Genomic DNA, 20,023 nt, shown 5'->3' on the forward strand with positions numbered 1-20,023 from the left:
AATGTGGTACAAACTATATTGTATGGACAGAGCAGGTATGATAAAGACCAAGTCGAAGCCAAAATATCCTATAAAAATCACACAAAAACAGTACAGTGGAACTATCTTGCTAACTTCTATTGGGCAAGATTTTCGCACAGATATTATGTTGCATTAAGCAACAGGATTTCCCATAAACATTCTTGAATTCCATTAACAACATAATTTACTGCTACTTATACCATTTATGATGCTGTGAGGATCAGCAATTCACTTAAAGACTTAAGTTTGGAACTAGCAGCTAAAAACAGAAGACCCAATCAACCTCAGGCACCAGGAATACTGTTATGGGAAAGTATCTTTTGTGCACGAGTTGAGCCAACACTAGGAAAATGCTTGATCGATCACATAAACCCACCATGGTGAGAGTAGTCAGGTATACTACATAAACACTTACAAGAAAACTATCAATAAATAACAGGTAATAATCAGTAAATTACAGTACAAGTGTTGATACCGAACTGTAGACAAAACACTCCACAATATATATCTGCTGATAGCAATTTTCAGAATTATTGCTCAGGTTTATTTTTTTGGTGAGGGAGTGTGGTGAGAGGTGTGGGGTGGGGGGGGGGGGGGGGGGGGGGGGGGGGTTGTGGAAAGGAGGTGATTATCCTTCAAATGAATTTGAGCCAAAAGAGCTATTAACACAGGGCACAAATCTGGGGAAGAGCTCTGACAGAATTGGGGATTCATGGAGGTTACAATTTGGAGTGAATCTAAACTTATCAGTTCTCTGGCACTCTAAAGTTTCCCTCTAAAGTTAATTTCAAAGTGGCAGCTGATTTTGCTGCACATCTAATGGCCTCTCAAGAGGCCTGTGACATTTCAGAGTGTATTCCCAGGTTCTCTTCAAGATAAGACCTATTTATTAGCCCAACTGGACTTCCATCTGCTGAGAGAAGAGGTGTAGATGTCATTCTGCCCCTTAAGTAGGGGCAACAGAGCTGTTAGGTAATTTGGACATTCTGAATTCGCCGGAATGTGGCGACTAGGGGCTTTTTACAATAACTTCATTGCAGTGTTAATGTAAGCCTACTTGTGACAATAAAGATTATTATTATTATAAAGCCAAAAGGCAATCAATTTCAAAAGAACCGATTACATTTAGAAGTGGGGTGAAAACCTTTGGTTTATCTCACGCTCTTGGGCTCAGGTTCTCAGAACAGCAGCGCCTTGCTCTGAGTTTCCACCAGGAGGGAAGGGTTTCTGCCTCTGTTGGGCCTTTAGAGATTTAGGGGCCCAGATTTTCATACATCTCTCTGTGTTGAAACAGAGAAGGAGGAGATTTTAAAGGAAAAGTGGGACCTGATTCCCATCCCCATTCTAGTTATGTGGGATTTTTCTGGTCCCGGGATAAGAGTGTGGATAGCATGCTCACACTCAGCTATCCTGCCCTTGCTTACTTACTCTATTGCAGATGTGGGAATTTTGGACCACCTACCATATTCATGGAGTCAGACCTGTTTTCTCCAGAAACCCAATTCATGGCACCTCAGAGGAGTCATGAACCATAGAGGAACCCCAGTCCCAAGTGGCGAGTCAAAACAAAAAATTCAGCCACCTTTTTGTGAAATTCTATCATTGACAGGTTTGATATACAAAAAAAGATTCTTGCTGTTTCGATAATTAGATTCTGTATCATAAGTTAGGTTTTTTTAACGGCAGCGATTGATTATAGGGCTCTGTCCTGCAAAAGTAAGGTGACAACTATGTTGATCAGCATTGTTTAAGTGTTGAAATGCATTGGAATACTTTGACCATTAGCAGAAGTGCTCGTATGCATTCAAAACGTAAAAAAACACGGCTTAGAAACTCTTGTGTAATAATCATTTGAATGTGATTTAAAAGGCCAGAATTCTTTCAATTAAAAAAAAAGAAACATTCACCAGCTTTCATATCGAGAAAAGAAAATCCTCCTGGACTGTTTTGATTGTCAGTACATTTGGTTTAGCTGAGAGGGAAATAAAATCACTGTATTTGGTTTCAACACACTCCACTGTTTAGATTTTCCCAACTTTGCTATTGCAACTGAGGGCCATAGGGAAATAAGGGAGCATGGAGGGTGCGTATGGGGTGAGGGAGGTTGAAGGTTTGAGGGCGGACATTCAAGGAGGCAGGTCTGCCAGGTGGGAAATTTTACCAATTCATCCTTCCCACTCCCTCCATGAAGATCTAGCCCAAAGTAACTGCTCCAAATATTTAAATGATTTAATTCCAAGGATTTTGAGTGATGGTTGTCGGGGCTCACAGTGACAGGTGCACATCCAAGCTGAAATGATCTCCTGTCATCAGAGTCTGCGGAAGTTTTAAACACATTTTTGTCCTTCATTTTATAAAGTAAGACATAGCCATGATCCAATGTTTCCATCATTACTTAGTTCAAAAACAGAAATTTGAAACTTAGCAAACAATTCATTTTTGGTTGATTTCTGCCAATTTTCTATTTGTGATCCAGTGCACTTGGATTTCTCATTCACACTTTCTTATTTGCAGGAACTAAGATGAAGGATAGTGATCGTAGCAATCTGCATGTTTTTAACAAAAGAAGGAAATTACCAATTTCCTTGTTAATAGCGTATAACACATTTTTTCTTTCTATTATTTATAGAATCATAGAATCCCTACAGTGCAGAAGGAGACATTCAGCCCATCGAGCCTGCGCTGACCCTTCGAAAGAGCACCCTACCCAGGCCCAACCCCTGCTCTAGCCCTGTATCCCCATCCAACCTTTGGACACCAAGGGCAATTTAGCCCTGCCAATCTACCTAACCTGCACATCTTTGGACTGTGGGAGGAAACCGGAACACCCGGAGGAAACCCACACAGACAGGGGCGAAAGTGCAAATTCCATATTTAGTTACAGTTTGTACAAATAGGTACTGTACCCTGCCTATAATTAGTCAAATGTCAGTTATGTAATTACTGATGAAACCAATTTGCTTTAGAAATCATTGCCGCGATTCTCCGCAACCACGATGGGTGGCAGAATAGCGGGAGGTCCACTCCCGCACCTCCCGCTATTCTCCCACCCCACCCCCCAAAATGGCAGGTCTGGTTTTCTGACACGCCGCTCGGAGAAATGCGGGCCGGCGTTTTTCACGGCGGCCCGCGATTCTCCGACCCGGATGGGCCGAGCGGCCTGCCGTTCCCGACCTGTTCACGACAGCGGCAACCACACCTGGTCGCTGCCATCGTGAACATGGCGCGCCAGGTAAGTGTGGGGCCTAGGGGGGGCGGATCGGGGATCAAGCACCACGACCATGCTCGGGAGGGGACTGGTCCACGATCGGTGCCCACCGATCATCGGGCCGGCGTCTCAAGGGGACGCACTCATTCCCCTCTGCCGCCCCACAAGATCAAACCGCCACGTCTTGCGGGACGGCTGAGGGGAATGACGGCAACCGCGAATGCGTGGGTTTGAGCTGTCCAACCCGCGCATGCGCGGCTGACGTCATTAGGCTCCGCCGCGGCGTCATTCTTGGCGCACCGGGCCTTGAAGCCAGGGACAAGGCCCGGCTGCCGAGTTTCCCAGTACGGCCCGCCTATCCCCCCGGGTAGGGGAGAATAGGGGGCCGGGAGAGGCTTCCGACGCCGTCGTGTACCTCTCCAGGTTTCATGATGGGGTCGGGCCTTGCGGAGAATTCCGCCCCATGTATTTTCCTGCACTGGAGTCCAGATTATTAGTAAATTACCCTTTCTAACCACCAGGGGGAAACCACTTAATATATGATACCGATATAAACAGCATAGATATAAACAGCACTGCATTAACATTTTGATACAGACCATACACACATTCATAATGTAGAGGTCATTTTGTGAATTTGAATTGCTATGCGGAGCACCGCCTGGAAGTCATGAAGATTAGAATCTTAAGCATGTGCATCATATAATTTTCCATTCATTAAAACTTCGTTATTTCCAAAGCTTTTGGAGTAGAAAATGTGGGAAGTTTTATAATATAACTGTAGAGCTTAAGTTGACCACAGTGATTTTATCATGGAATTTACAGTGCAGAAGGAGACCATTCCACCCACCGACTCTACACAGGCCCTTGGAAAGACCACCCTACCTAAACCAATGTCTCCACCCTATCACCGTAACCTCACTTAACCTTTTTGGACACAAAGGGAAACTTAACATGGCCAATCCACCTAACCTGCACACCTTTGGACTGTGGGAGGAAACCGGAGCACCCGGAGGAAACCCACGCAGGCACGGGGAGAACGTGCAGACTCAGCACAGACAGTGACCCAAGCCGGGAATCGAACCTGGGACTCTGGAGCTGTGAAGCAACTGTGCTAACCATTGTGCTACCGTGCTGTCCTTCTGATGAAAACCATACAAAGTGCAAGAAAAATCAAATGCAACAACAGCCAACACACTAGTCAACAAAGTGTTAATCTTCCTGGAAATATTACCTTGTGTCCATGGCGCACATTAACCTCCTTGAACCTGTTTGGTAAATCAATGGGATCATGATTGATCTGTGACCTAATTTCCATACGGTCTGTACAGAAGAGTAATTCGCTGTCTAGATTGGTTGCCGATTAAAGGCACCAGAAACTCTGAGAAGGTGCTTCTCTTTTGAAGCATTTTATCATGGTCAAGTGGTGGTGTCATGCAAGAAGCACCTTGAATGTGTCTACATTTTTCACCTCATGCGCCTTTGTTTGCTAGCTGGTTCAGAGGATGAAGAGATATGCAGCGGGATTCTCCCTTCTGGGGATTAAGTCCCCACGCCGGCGGGAGAACTGGCGCCAAACACTCCGGTGTCAACAGTGCAGAAGGAGTGCAGAAGGAGACCATTCGGCCCACCGATTCTACGCCGGCCCTTGGTATTCTCTGCACTTTTGGGGGCTAGGTGGACGATGGAGTGGTTGGCGCTGCTTCAGCTGGCGTCGAAGGGATGGCGTGATCTCGCGCATGCGCAGGCCAACCGGCGTATTTTGGTGCATGCGCGGGGCTTCTCTGCTCTGCACCGGCCATGGCAGAGCCCGACCAGGACCGCCGCGGAAGGAAGAAGTGCCCCACAGAACAGTTGCGGCCACAGATCGGTGGGCCCCGATCGCGGGCTAGGCCACCGTGCCCCCCCCCCCCCTCCCCGGGGTCGGATCCCCTGCGCTTCCCCGAGGACCGCCCTGCCGACTTACCTGCCAGGTCCCGCCGTATGGGACCATGCGTAACCCACGATGGTGGGACTGGCCAAAAACGGACGGCCGCTCGGCCCATCGGGGCCCGGAGAATTGCTGGGCAGCTGCTGCCAACAGCCCCCGACCGGCGTGGCGGAGAATACGGCAGCAGGTGTCGGGGCGGGATTCGTGCCGCCCCGCGGGGATTCTCAGACCCGGCCCGGAGTCGGAGAATCCCCCCATGATATGAGTTGAAAATGTCCACGCGAGCTGATTAATTCATGTACACAGAGTACACAGAGATGCCTCACTCCAGCTAGTTTTGACCTATTATACGGTGATCAGACTGAAGAGAAGTAATAGCAAAATGAAAAGTAGAGCAGAATTTCAGTGAAGCATAAATTGCTGCAGTAGACCATCGTGCATTCTCTTGCCCCCAATCTCCACTGTGCTGATCTCTTGTTCATCATGCCGCACAGTAGCACAGTGGTTAGCTATGTTGTTTCACATCCCCAGGGTTCCAGGTTCGATTCCCGGCTTGGGTCACGGTCTGTGCGGAATCTGCATGTTCTCCCAGTGTCTGCTTGGGTTTCCTCTGGATGCTCCGGTTTCCTCCCACAAGTCCCGAAAGACGTGCTGTTAGGTGAATTGGACATTCTGAATTCTCCCTTTGTGTACCCGAACAGGCGTCAGAATGTGGCGACTAGAGGATTTTCACAGTAACTTCATTGCAGTGTTAATGTAAGCATACGTGTGACAATAAAGATTATTATAATAATACTGGTGTCCTGATCTACTAAGTATAAAATGGAGGAGTCCTGAATAATGGGAAGTAGAGAAAGGATGTGGAAAATAGAGCAGGACACCAGTATTGTGCAGAGTGCTGTTCAGGAGATCAGCAAAGTGAAGACTGCGGAAAGAGCATGTGCTACGTGCCATTCTCAAAAAGCCTCGTTAACAGCAGGGTCCAACTCACCAATGTAGAACGATTCTGGAAACACTTTTCTGAAAAAAGATTTGCAGATAGAACATTAATTTGAGTGGTTTGATGCAGAAATTGAGGGACACACACCCAGAGTAAGTCCATGTCCCCTTTCCTGCTTCAAAATTTCTGTTGCACTTGCGAATTGTGCAAATATGGAAAAAAAATGTCACTTGATGCATTTTCTTCGAAATGCATCCAAGTAACACTGAGGTTAAGAGATGCCTGGACTCCATTGGTCCTAGTGGTATTAAAGATTGATGAGCCTTTAGTAATCACATGCTCATTACTGTTGACAGAGATACTGGGGCTAATTTTCACTTTAGGTGTGGACACAAAGCCACCAATTGTGGAGTGGTTGCTTGTCATATACTGGCCTGTGTGATGTTAATGTCAATTGACTTCAACTGAAGGGAAAGTCAGGCAAAGTATGTAACAAGAAAACAATCTGCAGCCATCAATTTGTCACCCATGTAAAATGTGAAAATAACTATCACCATTTTGGCAAGTCTTTGCACACAATCTAGGGAATTAATGTAAAGATTATATTTTGGTCCCTGAGAGCCATGGTCCCCCTTGAATGGAAAATTGCTCATGTCACTTCGCTTTTTAAGAAGGGTGAAAAAGGAAAACCAGAGAATTAGAGACCAGCTAGCCTAACATCTGTGATGGGGAAATTGTTGGAGTCTATAATCAAGGATAGGATCTGAACACCTCAAATATTTTCAGTTAATCAGGGAGAGCCAGCATGGATTCATGACAGGTAGGTCATGCCTGACACACCTCACTGAATTTTTTGAAGAGGTGACTAAGGTAGTGGACAGGGGAATGTCTATGGATGTTGCTTATATGGACTTCCAGAATTTGACAAAGTCCCATATAAGGAACTACTAACTAAGGTAGGAACCCACAAAATTGAGGGTAAATTATTGACATGGCTGGAAAATTGGATGAGTAGCAGACAGAAAGCAGGGATAATGGGTAGGTACTCAAATTGGCAAAATGTGACGAGTAATGTCCCAAAGGGATCTGTGCTCAGGCCTCAATTGTTCACATTATTTATGTGAACACAACTTTGATAGTGGCATAGGAAGTCATATATCCAAATTTGTTGATGACACAATTTGGGTGGCATTATAGACAGTGTAGATGACAGCATAAAATTACAAAGGGATATTGATAGACTCGGTGAATAGACAAAACTGTGGCAGATGGATTTCAATATAAGCAAATGTGAGGTTATCTATTTTGGACCAAAAAAGGTTAAATCATGGTACTTTCTAGATGGTATGAAGCTAAATTCACTGGATGTCCAAAGAGACTGGGCTTCAGGTGTGCAGATATTTAAAATGCCATGAACAAGTGAAGAAAGTAATCAAGAAGGCTAATGGAATGCTAGGATTTATATCTAGAGGATTGGAGTAGAAGGACGCAGAGATGTTATGCTGCAACTATATAAAACACCTGGTTAGACCCCATTTCGAGTAAGGTGAGCAGATCTGGGCTCCACACCTTAGGAAAAATATATTGGCCTTGGAGAGAGTGCAATGTAAGTTTATAAGAATGATACCTGGACTTCAAGGGTTACGTTACGAGGAGAGATTACACAAATTAGGTCTGTTTCCTCTAGAATGTAGAAAGTTAAGGGGTGATCTGATTGAAGTCTTCAAGATATTAACAGGAAAAGATAGGATAGATAAAGATAAACTGTTTTTGGGCGGCACAGTGGCACACTGCTGCTTCACAGCGCCGAGGACCTGGGTCCGATCCCGGCTCTGAGTTCGATCCCGGCTCCGGGTCACTGTCCATGTGCAGTTTGCACATTCTCCGTGTCTGCATGGGGCTCACGCCCACAACCCAAAAAGATGCGCAGAGTAGGTGAGTTGGCCACACTAAATTGCCCCTTAATTGGAACAAAAAAAGAATTAGATACTCTAAATTGGTAAAAAAAAAAACAATAAACTGTTTTCATTGGTTGGAGATTCTAGAAGTAAGTCTAAAAATTAGGACCGTTCTGGAGAGATGTTAGGAAGACCTTTTTCACGCAAAGAGTTGTTGGGATTTGGAACTCACTCCCACAGATGGTAACTGATGCTAGATCAGTTGTTAATTTTAAATCTGAGATAGATAAATTTTGTTGAGGAACGGTATTAAGGGATAAGGGCTCAAGGCAAAATATAAAGTTAGGCCACAGAGCAACCATGATCTAATTGAATGGCGGAGCAGAGTCGAGGGGCTAAATGGCCTATTCCTGTTTCTATTCTGTGGCAAAATGCTTCACACACTTCCACATCCCATGTCAGTCAATTAAGCACTCCAGTTGTGCATTAAATGGCAAGGGAGATCGTGAACAGATTTCAAATGTGTCTGGCTCTAAGATGTGAAACAATGTTGTGACACATTCATTAGGCAGTAAGAATTCGGCTTCATTACAGAATTACCTGAAAAAGGTCTCCGACACCATCTCAGCATTTTCCTATATAGTCACTCACTGCTGAGCACCCTACACTTAATTAGATTATATTTTAAGACTGATTGTCATCACATCATGTAACAAGTCAGTATGCTGTTTTGAAACTGAGACAGCAATAACATTTCCACTGTAGCAAAACCAGAAATGTAGGCAAATATAATTAACCCTATTTCCACTTCCTGTGCTGCAAACTTCTAGTTTATAAAGAAAGTACTTCACTTCAAAAATCATAGGCCATTCCACAATAACACAAAAATGGCACAGGAACAATGCTTATAGCATAGGATGTAAACTCACTGGATTTGGTGAAGTCAATAATTATCATATGACCCACATGTTTTTTGCAACACAAGGAGTCCTTTGGTTGAACCTGTTTGGTCATACAATGGGATCATGGCTGATCTGTGACCTAATTCCAAATACAATCTATACAGAAGAGTGATTTGATGCATATATTGGTTGGAGATTAAAGGCACCAGCAACTCTTAAAAGGTGCTTCTCTTTTGAACCATTTTCTTGTGGTTGAGTGGTGGTATAATGGAAGAATGTATCTTGAATGTATCTACATTTTTCACTTCATGCACTTTTGTTTGCCATATTGGTGAGTTAGCAGACCATTTAGTGCCTAAGAAACCAGCACCGCATAAACACATTTCTAAACCTGTGAGTGCAAACGTTCCCATGCTTGAGAATTTGAATTTCGGTAAAAAAAATACACAAATCGCCTTGAGAGGGTGTGTGGAGGGGTTTGCCTGGAGATAGTAGCCGCTCATCACCTTGTTTGAGAACAGTTAAGATGTCAGCAGCTGGGGGGGCGGGGAAGAAATAAAATTGGGATGTAGGAGAGCTGGGGGAGTGGGGACGGGATGGTAAGGTGTTAGGCATTCAGTTGATTGGTTATTTGCAGCCCTGTTGGCTTATTTTGTTTTGTGATTGTGTTTGATGTGAAAATATATAAATGCCTCAATAAAATATTTTTAGAAAAAAAAATACCAAAGTCTGCAGTTGCTGTCAAATTCAACCGGTTCAACAATGTCCTTTAAGGAAGTCAGTATGCTGTCCTTAACCAGTCTGCTATATGTGACTTCAAGCTTAAAACCAATGTAACAGCCTCCCCGAACAGGCACCGGAATGTGGCGACTAGGGGCTTTCCACAGTAACTTCATTTGAAGCCTACTTGTGACAATAAGCAATTTTCCTTTTCATTTCATTTTCATGTGACTGACTTTTAACTACTTCTGAAGTTCCCCAGCAAGCTGCTAGACTGCATCCAATATGGGAAACCAGTGAGGACAAACAATCACCATGGAGACGGATTATGAATTCTCATGAAGTGAACAAAAAGACAAAACCGCTGGGCAAGATTTCACACTTTAAAATGTTGGCTTCAAGAGGATTCCTTTGTTTTAAAAGTTAGCAGTCTCTATGGGGATTGGAACAAATTGGAGGCTCTTTCGGGATCACAAAAAGCTGAGACAGGAAAACGGGTACACAAGAATTTTCCAAAATTTAAACAAACAATATTTCACATTTACTTTTGCTATATTCAGTGGAAATCATTATGGCTAACTTTTAATGTTCAGAACCTTCTGGAGAGAATCCCTTGGTGCCCTAGAGCAGTTAACAAAGAGTAATTCCACTGTCATGAGTCACTGACAAGGTTTTATTTTAGTCCTTATCTTTTGATAAGCTTACTTCAGAATTTTGCCAACATTTAAAACAAAGTTTTTATCTTGTGACATTCTTCATCAGTTTATGTAATTTAATTTCTACCTTTCCCACTGATTGCCACTGCACAGTTGTATTATGACTTGACTTGCGATACAATAGTATCTAATTGCTATCTTGCTTTGCCTTCCGTTTTTCCTTTGACCAAATAAGGAAATAATGTCAGGAATTCTTGGCTTGTTAAGTATTTCATCAGTGGCATTATTCTCTTTACTTGATGTTTCGGAAGTGTAAGGAATTATATCTAGACCACGGGTTTACCATGACTGAATAAGAGAAGTGCCAAAACTGGCAGGGGAATATAATTAAAGCATAAGTTTACACAGCCAATTTTCATTATAAATGGTGACATAGGAATTTATCAAGGAAATACAAAAATTAGGACCAAATGTGTGAGGTTTAAACCGTCTCCTGGTCAGACAGCAACATTCAACAAGAGTAGAATCAAATGAAAAATGCCTTATAATGTCAGCTGATTTTCCCATGATCTGCACGAGAATTTTTATGTCTTTGTGTCTGGTCTTCTGTGGTGATGTACTTCATGTAATTCACACTGTATAGCATTGTGTCCTTGTGGGCTCTGTCTGTGAGCCGTTGCGCGGCTCTGCCCACAGGGGGAGATGAGGAGCTTGTACAGGGCTCCACCCTCGGCTCCGCCCGTGGCTCCACCCGTGGCTCCGCCAATGGCCCCTCCCACTACCGGAAGTATAACGTGCTGCAGCCTTTTGAGCCTGCCCTCAGTTCTTCTGGTCGCAGGCAGGCTCAGTTGTAAGTCTATTAAAACCACAGTTTACTTCCAATCGTGTCTCGAGTGAATTGATGGTCACATCATCTTCTTTCCTCTGAAGTCCAAAGTATAATTCAAACACAAACTAAAGCTGCAAATGGTGACTAATTCGTACATGCTGTATTTTCTTTTTAAACTTTCTTCTATAAATCACCTTCAGACCATAAAGTCTCTCTATTTTAAGAGAATATCAATACAAATTTTACCTAAATAAGCTTTTTGAAATGTTTTTCTTAGCATTTCTTCAAAAGCATTGAAAGATAACTCAAGATATTTTGTTAGAGAATTCTATCATTTGGATAGTTGATTGATTTGATCTATTGTCACGTGTACCGAACTACAGTGAAACGTATTGTTCTGCGTACAGTCCAGACAGAACATTCCATACATGAAAACAACATAGAACCTGCAATAAATACACAATGTAAATACATAGACACAGGCATCGGGTGAAGTATATGCAGAGTAGTACTACTCAGTAGAGAAGGTGTGTGCATAGATCACTTCAGTCCATAAGAGGGTCATTCAGGAGTCTGGTAACAGGTGGAAGAAGCTGTTTTTGAACTTGTTAGTGCGTGTTCAGAGTTTTGTATCTCCTGCCCAATGGAAGTGGTTGGAAGAGAGAATAATCTGGGTGGGAGGGGTATTTGATTATGCTGCCCGCCTTCCCAAGGCAGCAAGGGGTGTAGACAGAGTCAACGGGTGGGAGGCAGGTTCGTGTGATGGACTGGGCTGTGTTCATGACTATCTGTAGTTTCTTACGATCTTGGGCCGAGCAGTTGCCATACCAGGCTGTGATGCAGCCAGATAGGATGCTTTCTATGGTGCATCTGCAAACGTTGGTAAGAGTTAATGTGGACATGCCGAATTTCCTTAGTTTCCTGAGGAAGTATAGGCGCTGTTGTGCTTTCTTGGTAGTAGCGTCGCTGTGAGTGGACCAGGGCAGATTGTTGGTGATGTGCACACCTAGGAATCTGAAGATGTCAACCATCTCTACCTCGGCACCACTGATGCAGACAGGAGTGGGTATTTGCATTTTGCTTCCTGAAATTAATAACCAGCTCCTGAGTTTGCTGATATTGAGGGAGAGATTGTTATCATTACATCACTTCACTAGGTTCTCTATCTCCCTCCTGTACTGTGACTCATTGTTGTTTGAGATCCGACCCACTACGGTCGTGTTGTCAGCATACTTGTAGATGGAGTTGGAGCCAAATTTTGCCACAAAGTTGTGTGTGTATAGAGGGTATCATGGGGGCTAAAAATGCAGCCTTGTGGGGCCCCGCTATTGAGGACTATTGTGGAGGAGATGTTGTTGTTTATACTTACTGATTGTGGTCTATCAAGTCCAAGTCCTAGTTTCTGGAGTTTTGAAATGAGCTTAGCTGAGATTATGGGGTTGAAGGCGGTGTAGTCAATTATAGGAGTCTGACGTAGGAGTCCTTGTTGTTGAGATGCTACAGGGATGAGTGTAGGGCCAGGGAGATGGTGTCTGCCATGGACCGGTTGCACGGTATACGAATTGCAGTGGATCAAGGCATTCTGGGAGTATGGAGTTGATGTGTCTCATGACCAACCTCTCTAAGCACTTCATAATGATCGATGTCAAGACCACTGGATGGTAATCATTGAGGCACGTTACCAGTTTCTTCTTTAGCACCGGTATGATAGACGTCTTCCTGAATCAGGTGGAAATATCGGAGCGGTGTAGGGAGAGGTTGAAGATGTCCGCACAAACGCCTTCCAGTTGGTCCACGCAGGATCTGGATGTACGACCAGGGACTCCATCAGGACCCGTTGCTTTCCGAGGGATCATTTTCAAGAAGGCCAATCTGACATTGGAAGCTGTGACAGTAGGTATGGGTGTGTCTGAGGCTGATGGAGCCATGGATAATGGTTTGATAGTTTCCTGCTCAAAACGAGCATAGAATGCACTGAGTTCATTGGGGAGGGGTGCACTGCTGCCGGAGGTTCTACACGCCTTGGCTTTGCAGCCCATTGTTTAAGCCTTGCCACAACCGATGAGAGTCCCTGTCGTTAGTCTGTAACTCTAGCTTAGTCTGGTATTGTCTTTTGGTATCCCCGACGGCTTTGCAGAGATCGTACCTGGATTTCTTGTGTAGGTTAGGGTCACCTGTCTTGAATGTCTCAGACCTTGGCCAAGATGAACAAGGCCTCCAGGTATTCTGTCTCACTGTAATTTATAGCAGTTTACAATTCATCAAGTGCTTGCTTCACTTCCGCCTGGGGTTAGATGTAGACCGCCAAGATGATGGCAGAAGTGAACTCCCATGGAAGGTAGTATGGGTGGCACTTCACAGTCAGGTATTTCAGGTCCGGGAGCAGTAACTACCAGGGTCGCCATGTCTGAGCATCAGGAGGAGTTGATGAGGAGGCAAACTCATCCACCTTTCGCTTTTCCCAATGATGCCGTGCAATTTCAATGCTAGTTTCAATGCTATTAATGTGTCCCAGGAAATCGTGCATTTTCACACACTGAAGCAGTGATACTTGCCTTCAGCTGAAGCAAAGTTACTCAAGAAACAAAATATCTATTCTATTACTGGGTTTTGTCTGGGAGAGTCTACTCAAGTCGTCAAGTGCAAGCAATAATGGTACAATAAAAGCTCAACAATTCAACTGACTCAGTTAAATATATTATTATAAAACAATTAAGGGAATTTGTTCGAAGAGGCGGGATTCTCCGACCCCCCGCCAAAATACGCCGGCCAGTCTGCGCATGCGCATGTGCGGAACCACGCCGGCCCTTCGGCGCATGTGCGAACTGACGCAGTCCCTTCGCTGCCGGCTGGAGCGACGCCAACCCCTCCGGTCTCCATCTAGCCCCGGAAGTAGGGAGAATTACGCACTTTGGAGTGCTGTTGACGCCACAGTGGTTGGCGCCGGTTCTACCGCCGGCGTGGGGGGAGAATCCCGCTGCTCATTTGAAATTTCAATTGCTAGGGAAAATGTGAAGAACAATTTATTTTCAGTAAGTGCACTGATTGTTCATAATAGTTTATGAACAAAGTGTATAAATGAAATTTGGCAACCTCCCAACCTCTGGAAATTGTTATTACATTAAAATAGGGTTTCCCTACTGTTAGAGAATCTTGATTGGACTAACATCAGAATTCCTATTCAAAGTAAACATTTATTTCTGTGGACGTTTAATTTCAGGTACCTCTGCCACATGTTGGGTCATGTAACAAATCGAGCCATTTAGCCAGTGCAATGTTTTAACAGTATGCCAACATAAAAGTGAACACCTAGAGGGGCTTTGCTGCATTCACAAAGCCAGAAAATGTGAATATATCAAGTTAATTACAAAGTCGATAGCTTTGTATTGATTAAGAGAGTGATCCGAATTGCTTAGAAGATCATTTTCCAATAATGTTCACTACATTACAACATGGGTCAATAGGCAAGAGTTCATCTGTGTCTGGTACTGAACCCCACAAAGACTCCCAAACCTTGATAAATGCAAGTACAAATTTATAAAGCCTGCCATTTGCAGATCTCCAGTGAAATTATTTTTCAATCCAAGGCTGCACTGCGGCAAATTCACCAATTACCACTGATTTATAATTATGTTTTCAATGAGGGGTATTGCTTGAGTAGCAAAGTCCCAGCAAGTTGTGGCATGTCAATGCCGTAAGTCATGACTCCATAATTTGCTAAATTTTCTGTGTCAAAATAATGGCACACGCTGCAGACATGCCATTACTAGAGTACACGTTTTCAGCAAATTCAGAGCTAAGTAGCAAACTTACAGCAATTTAGAAAGCAGATAAGTGTAGTTAATTAGTGTGTAATAGTTTGTTCCCAGTACGTACTAAGATGCTGGGAGATATAAAATTGGCTTGCTGGAAGGCTAATAATGGAAGTTGGTTAGTTTGTTGGCAGACTTTCTGCTTCGAGAGTCACAGGACCGAATTAATGGTAGCGTACGCTTAAGCGAGAGCGCAACAAGCCGTTAAATTGCGGGAAAGGCAAAAATTGATAACCACGCCATGCACCGATTTGTTTGCAATCTAACTGGCCCCCGCCAGGTGGCAAAATCAATGTGGCATGAAACCAAGAATCATCACACAAACCTAATCTCCACACAATTAATGGGAGCGACCCTCCATCTAACGGATCCCCATGATCTAACGGCCTCCCCAGCGAGTGGCCACACATGTGCCAATGAACACTCCTTTTTTAAAACGTTAAGCTGGTGGAAAGGCTGCTGCAGAGACTTGAGTAGCCATCTTCAAACCTGGGCAATGAGCTCGGGAACCAGCCTTGGTCGGGGTGGGCTGCCACCGGCGGGGTGGGGATTAGGCAGCAAGGGGGAGGGTTGCTGCCCATGGCCTAGGTTGGGCGGGGAGGGTGGCAGATGGTGCCTCAGTGCCCATGGGACTGCCATGCAAAACCCTGGATCATGTGCTCATGTTCTGGGGGCAACCCCAGCCCCTGCCCAACTACCCCACCAACCACCTATAACTCCTACTGACTGCGGAGGACTCTGGCCGTGAAACTGAAGGCTAATTGGGAATTGGCAATCGTAGTTAAATGTGCACTTCACACTCCCAAGTAGATCACCATGGGTAAGTTTCCATGTAGCATGTGAGCGTCATTGGCCAGCATTCCAATCAGACTGCGATACCTGGACATTGTGCCTGAACACTGTCAGAGGCAACAGCAGGGACGCAGTGGCCAACATCTGAACACCTGGGCGCTGGGCCCCAGCACCGAGTACATTTCGGCAACCAGAGGGTGGATGCATGCATCGAGGAGGGGACGACTGCCTGGTCCAGGTAACATTGTGCGCGGGTGTCTGGGGTACAGGGTGTGGGGTCTGGTGAGCAAGGTCCTAGCGAATCAACGGGCAGGACCACTATTTGTGGCGTGGGGCTTCATTAAGTGGACCCATTAACTTTTTCTAGCAGTGACGGCCTCGCTGGGCCGAGCATCGGGAACCTTGCAGCAGTTACCGCTCATTACCACACTAAGAAACGTTTTGGTACCCACAGTATTGCCTTTGGCACTTCTCAGAATGCAGATAATACACAAGGGTCTTTTTAGAGTCTGCGTGTCGGTGGATGACTTACTGTCGAGGCCAGGTCCCTATACTTGGAAATTCATTATTTTAAGAGAATTCTGAAGATACTATATATGTAGGTTAAAAAATCACCACTGAAAACATCAAAACGTTCACATTATTGTTGGATTCAACAATAGTCAATGAAAAACCATAACATTTAAACAGTTACTGGTAAACAGCGAACTGGAGTAGTTAGTGATTTTGATTAATTTGTTATCTTACCAGCACATAGGCGGCCTTGGTGATAAGGACAAGAAAAGTTATCCAGCTCACAATATCTTCCAAACACTCTACCTAGCCTAGTCTGGTAGCATAAGCATTTTCCACAGTTGCAGATCCCTCGATTACTGCATGCAGGCTGTTCTTTGTATTGCCGACAATTTTCAATGAGACATTGTTCATTGCAGGAAGAATTAGTAACTTTGTCTTCACACTGGCAAAGTCTACAATCTGGGTCAAGCTCTTTATTGAAGCATCTTCCAGCAGTATAACCTTTAGGCCCTTTGCACTGACAAGCACAAGTGCTGCTTACAGAAATAACAGTTGTTTCATTATATCCAACGGGTTTTAAAATTATGTACTTGTCTCCCTCGTAACAATCCGTCATTCCAACTGTTATATTAAAAGAAACCTAAACCAAGAAAAATGTGAAAGTTAGTGCTGGTAAAGGAGCAGAGTAATTTGTAAATACATTGTATTATAAATTTATATTGGAAGAATTATCCTTTTTGTTTTTCGCATACCACACTTTGTTTCATCTGCCCTTTCAAACCTGCCTTAGAAACAATCATTCTTGCCAAAAATAAAGTTGAGCACCCATTTTATCACATCAATAAAACAGATAATGGAGGCAATATTTGATTAATTCAAATTAATGAATAGTAAAATGTCAGAGTAATTAAAAGTTAATAATTATAAAATAAAAAATAATGAAGATAATTATTTAACATGTACTGGGGAGATCATGCTGTGGCTCCATAAAGGGTTTATTTTCCCGCCCTTTTTTGAGAAGAGCAGAGATTGAATTACATTTAGATATCACATAGAATGCACAGCACAGGAGCATGCATGTGTATGTATGAATTTAGAATACCCAATTCTATTTTTCCAATTAAGGGGCAATTTGGCATAGCCAACCCACCTACCCAGCACATCTTTGGGTTGTGGGGGTGAGATTCACGCAGACACGCAGAGAGGCTGAATAAACTCGGTTTGTTCTCACTGGAACGAAGGAGGTTGAGGGGCGACCTGATAGAGGTCTATAAAATTAAGAGGGGCATAGACAGAGTGGATAGTTAGAGACTTTTTCCCATAGTAGAGGGGTCAATTACTAGGGGCATAGGTTTAAGGTGCGAGGGGCAAGGTTTAGACAAGATGTACGAGGAAAGTTTTTTTACACAGAGGGTAGTGTGTGCCTGAAACTCACTGCCGGAGGAGATGGTGGAAGCAGGAACGATAGTGACGTTTAAGGAGCATCTTGACAAATACATGAATAGGATGGGAATAGAGGGATACGAACACCGGAAGTGTAGTGGATTTTAGTTTAGACAGGCAGCATGGTCGGTGCAGGCTTGGAGGGCCGAAGGGCCTGTTCCTGTGCTGTACTTTTCTTTGTTCTTTGACACGGAGAGAATGTGTAAACTCCACACGGACAGTGACCCAGGCCTGAGATCGAACCTGGGTCCTCGGCGCCGTGAGGCAGCCGTGCCAACCACTGCTCCACATTGCCACACACCATGCCGGTATTTATGTTCCACACGGGTTCCTCCCACCTCCTCTTCATCTGATCCTATCAGTGTAACCACCATGCTTTGCCCCCTCCCCCCAATATGTTTCAGTAGCTTCATCTTAAACAAATTTCTGCTATTTGCCTCAGCAACTCCCTGTGGAAATATTGCAGTTAATGAGGAGACCCGAAAAGGTAAGTTAAAAGTACTTTATTTCCTACTCACAATTAGGAAATACAGCAACTAAGCGACTCTCTAAGACCCAGCAGGTTCCATCCCGAGATTGTGGCTCCCTCTTGGGCCGGTTTTTATCTCGGTGAATTAATGAGCCCCGCAGTTGGTCCTCCGCCTCTCAGTGGGGATCTGGTATTGTACAAGCCCCACGGGAAGATGGTTCGAGTCATCCTCATGGGTCTTGTGGGGGTTTAACAGGAAATTACTTCTCAATAAGAGAAATTTGCTGAGGCTGTTGCTACATATGTGGTCTTGATTCTTGTGAAATAAAGCCACTTATCATTTTGTCTCTGCCTCATGTTACCAATCAGTCTCGCATCAAAATGTTTGAGAAGTGCTTGTGTGACAGGGTCATCTATTACACCACAGCGGACTTCAAATTTGCATTTACATAGAGCCTTTCATAACCACAGAACACGATAATATGTTTCACAAATCAAGAAGCAAGTGATGTGTAGTCACTCTTGTAATGCCGGCAAATGCCGCAGTCATTCTTTGCACAACAAGATCCAACAAACAGAGAAAGAAATGAATGATGAAATAATCTGTTTACTGTCGTTGGCTGAGGAATAGATGTTGGGTAGGACAACAGGAGAACTCCCTGCTCCTGGTTGAATAATATTATTTGCTCTTTGACATCCTCATCAGATGGCAGTCAGGGCTATAGTTTTAAAATCTAGTCCAAAAGACAGTATCATAGAAGTTTGTTTATTCAAGACTTCTTTTTCCTTCCAACAACTAAGGCTCTAACATGGGGTGAAATTCTCCGACCCCCAGCAGAGTCGGAGAATCGCCTGAGGCCGCCGGAAATCCCGCCCCCGCCGTGGCAGAGATTCTCCGCCACCCGGGAAGTGGCGGCGGCAGGAATCTCGCCACTCCGATCGGAGAGGCCCCTGCGGTGATTCTCCGGCCCGGATGGGCCGAAGTCCTGCTGCTGGGAGGCCTCTCCCGCCGCCGAGGTTTAAACCGCCTCTGGAACGGCGGGATCAGCAGAGCGAGCGGGCCCCGGGGTCCTGAGGGGGGGCGGGGGGCGATCGAACCCCGGGGGGTGCCCCCACGGTGGCCTGGCCCGCGATCGGGGCCCCCCGCTCAGACTCCGGGCCAGTGCCCTGGGTGCACTATTTTCCCCCGCGTCTGCCACAGCCTCCGGAAGAGAACCCCACTTCGCGCATGCGCCGGCAGTGACATCAGCGGGCCGCTGACATCACTGTCGGCGCATGCGCCGACCGGCGAAAGCCTTTCGGCCAGCCCCGCTGCCGGGGGCGCCGATTTTTTGCGCCAGTCTTCTGGTGCAAACCGCTCCGGCGCGGGGCTGGCCCCCAAAGGTGGGGAGAATTCCCCACCTTTGGGGAGGCCCGACCCCTGAGTGGTTGGCGCTACTCCCCTACGCCGGCACCCTCCATCACGCCGGGTAGGGGAGAATCCCGCCCCGGATCACTCCTCACCAAAACAGTCAGCCGGCTGTATCTGCAGGTAAAGCCTGATCCTGCGTGTCTGCTAACCCCCCCACCAGATGTAGAATCGTGCAGCTTTTGCGCCATTTTATTCTGGCATAAAACTCCACTGTTCCAACGCCGGCGTCAGCACTTAGTCTTCAAATCGGAGAATCTGGCCCAAGATGTCTGGAACTAACACATTATCCTCCTGATGGAAATTGTCAGAAGCGCTTGGCACCTTCATTTTCCTGCCTCATTTGAGTGAACAACTTTAGAGCGAATATTTGGAACTACTAACCAATTAGGGAAGATGGAAAATGTCAGCCAGTTGTACAGGTTAAAGGGGCAGGGGAACGAAATCAAAAGAGAGGCCTGCAGAGAATGTCGCATAGA

The 20,023-nt window shown here is 45.0% G+C and overlaps 1 protein-coding gene across 2 annotated transcripts in view; it reads right to left on the bottom strand.

Annotated features, from left to right (window-relative positions):
* The window catches only part of itgb8 (integrin, beta 8), a 109,820-nt gene that overhangs the window by 24,821 nt on the left and 64,976 nt on the right, over positions 1–20,023 (bottom strand). For both annotated transcript variants that reach the window (XM_038797449.1, XM_038797450.1), the window contains exon 10: positions 16,456–16,864. In XM_038797449.1, coding sequence (XP_038653377.1) covers positions 16,456–16,864 — 409 coding nt within the window. The remainder of the gene's footprint in view (positions 1–16,455; positions 16,865–20,023) is intronic.

The sequence above is a fragment of the Scyliorhinus canicula genome, chromosome 5, assembly GCF_902713615.1.
Source record: "Scyliorhinus canicula chromosome 5, sScyCan1.1, whole genome shotgun sequence".
Taxonomy (NCBI): Eukaryota; Metazoa; Chordata; class Chondrichthyes; order Carcharhiniformes; family Scyliorhinidae; genus Scyliorhinus; species Scyliorhinus canicula.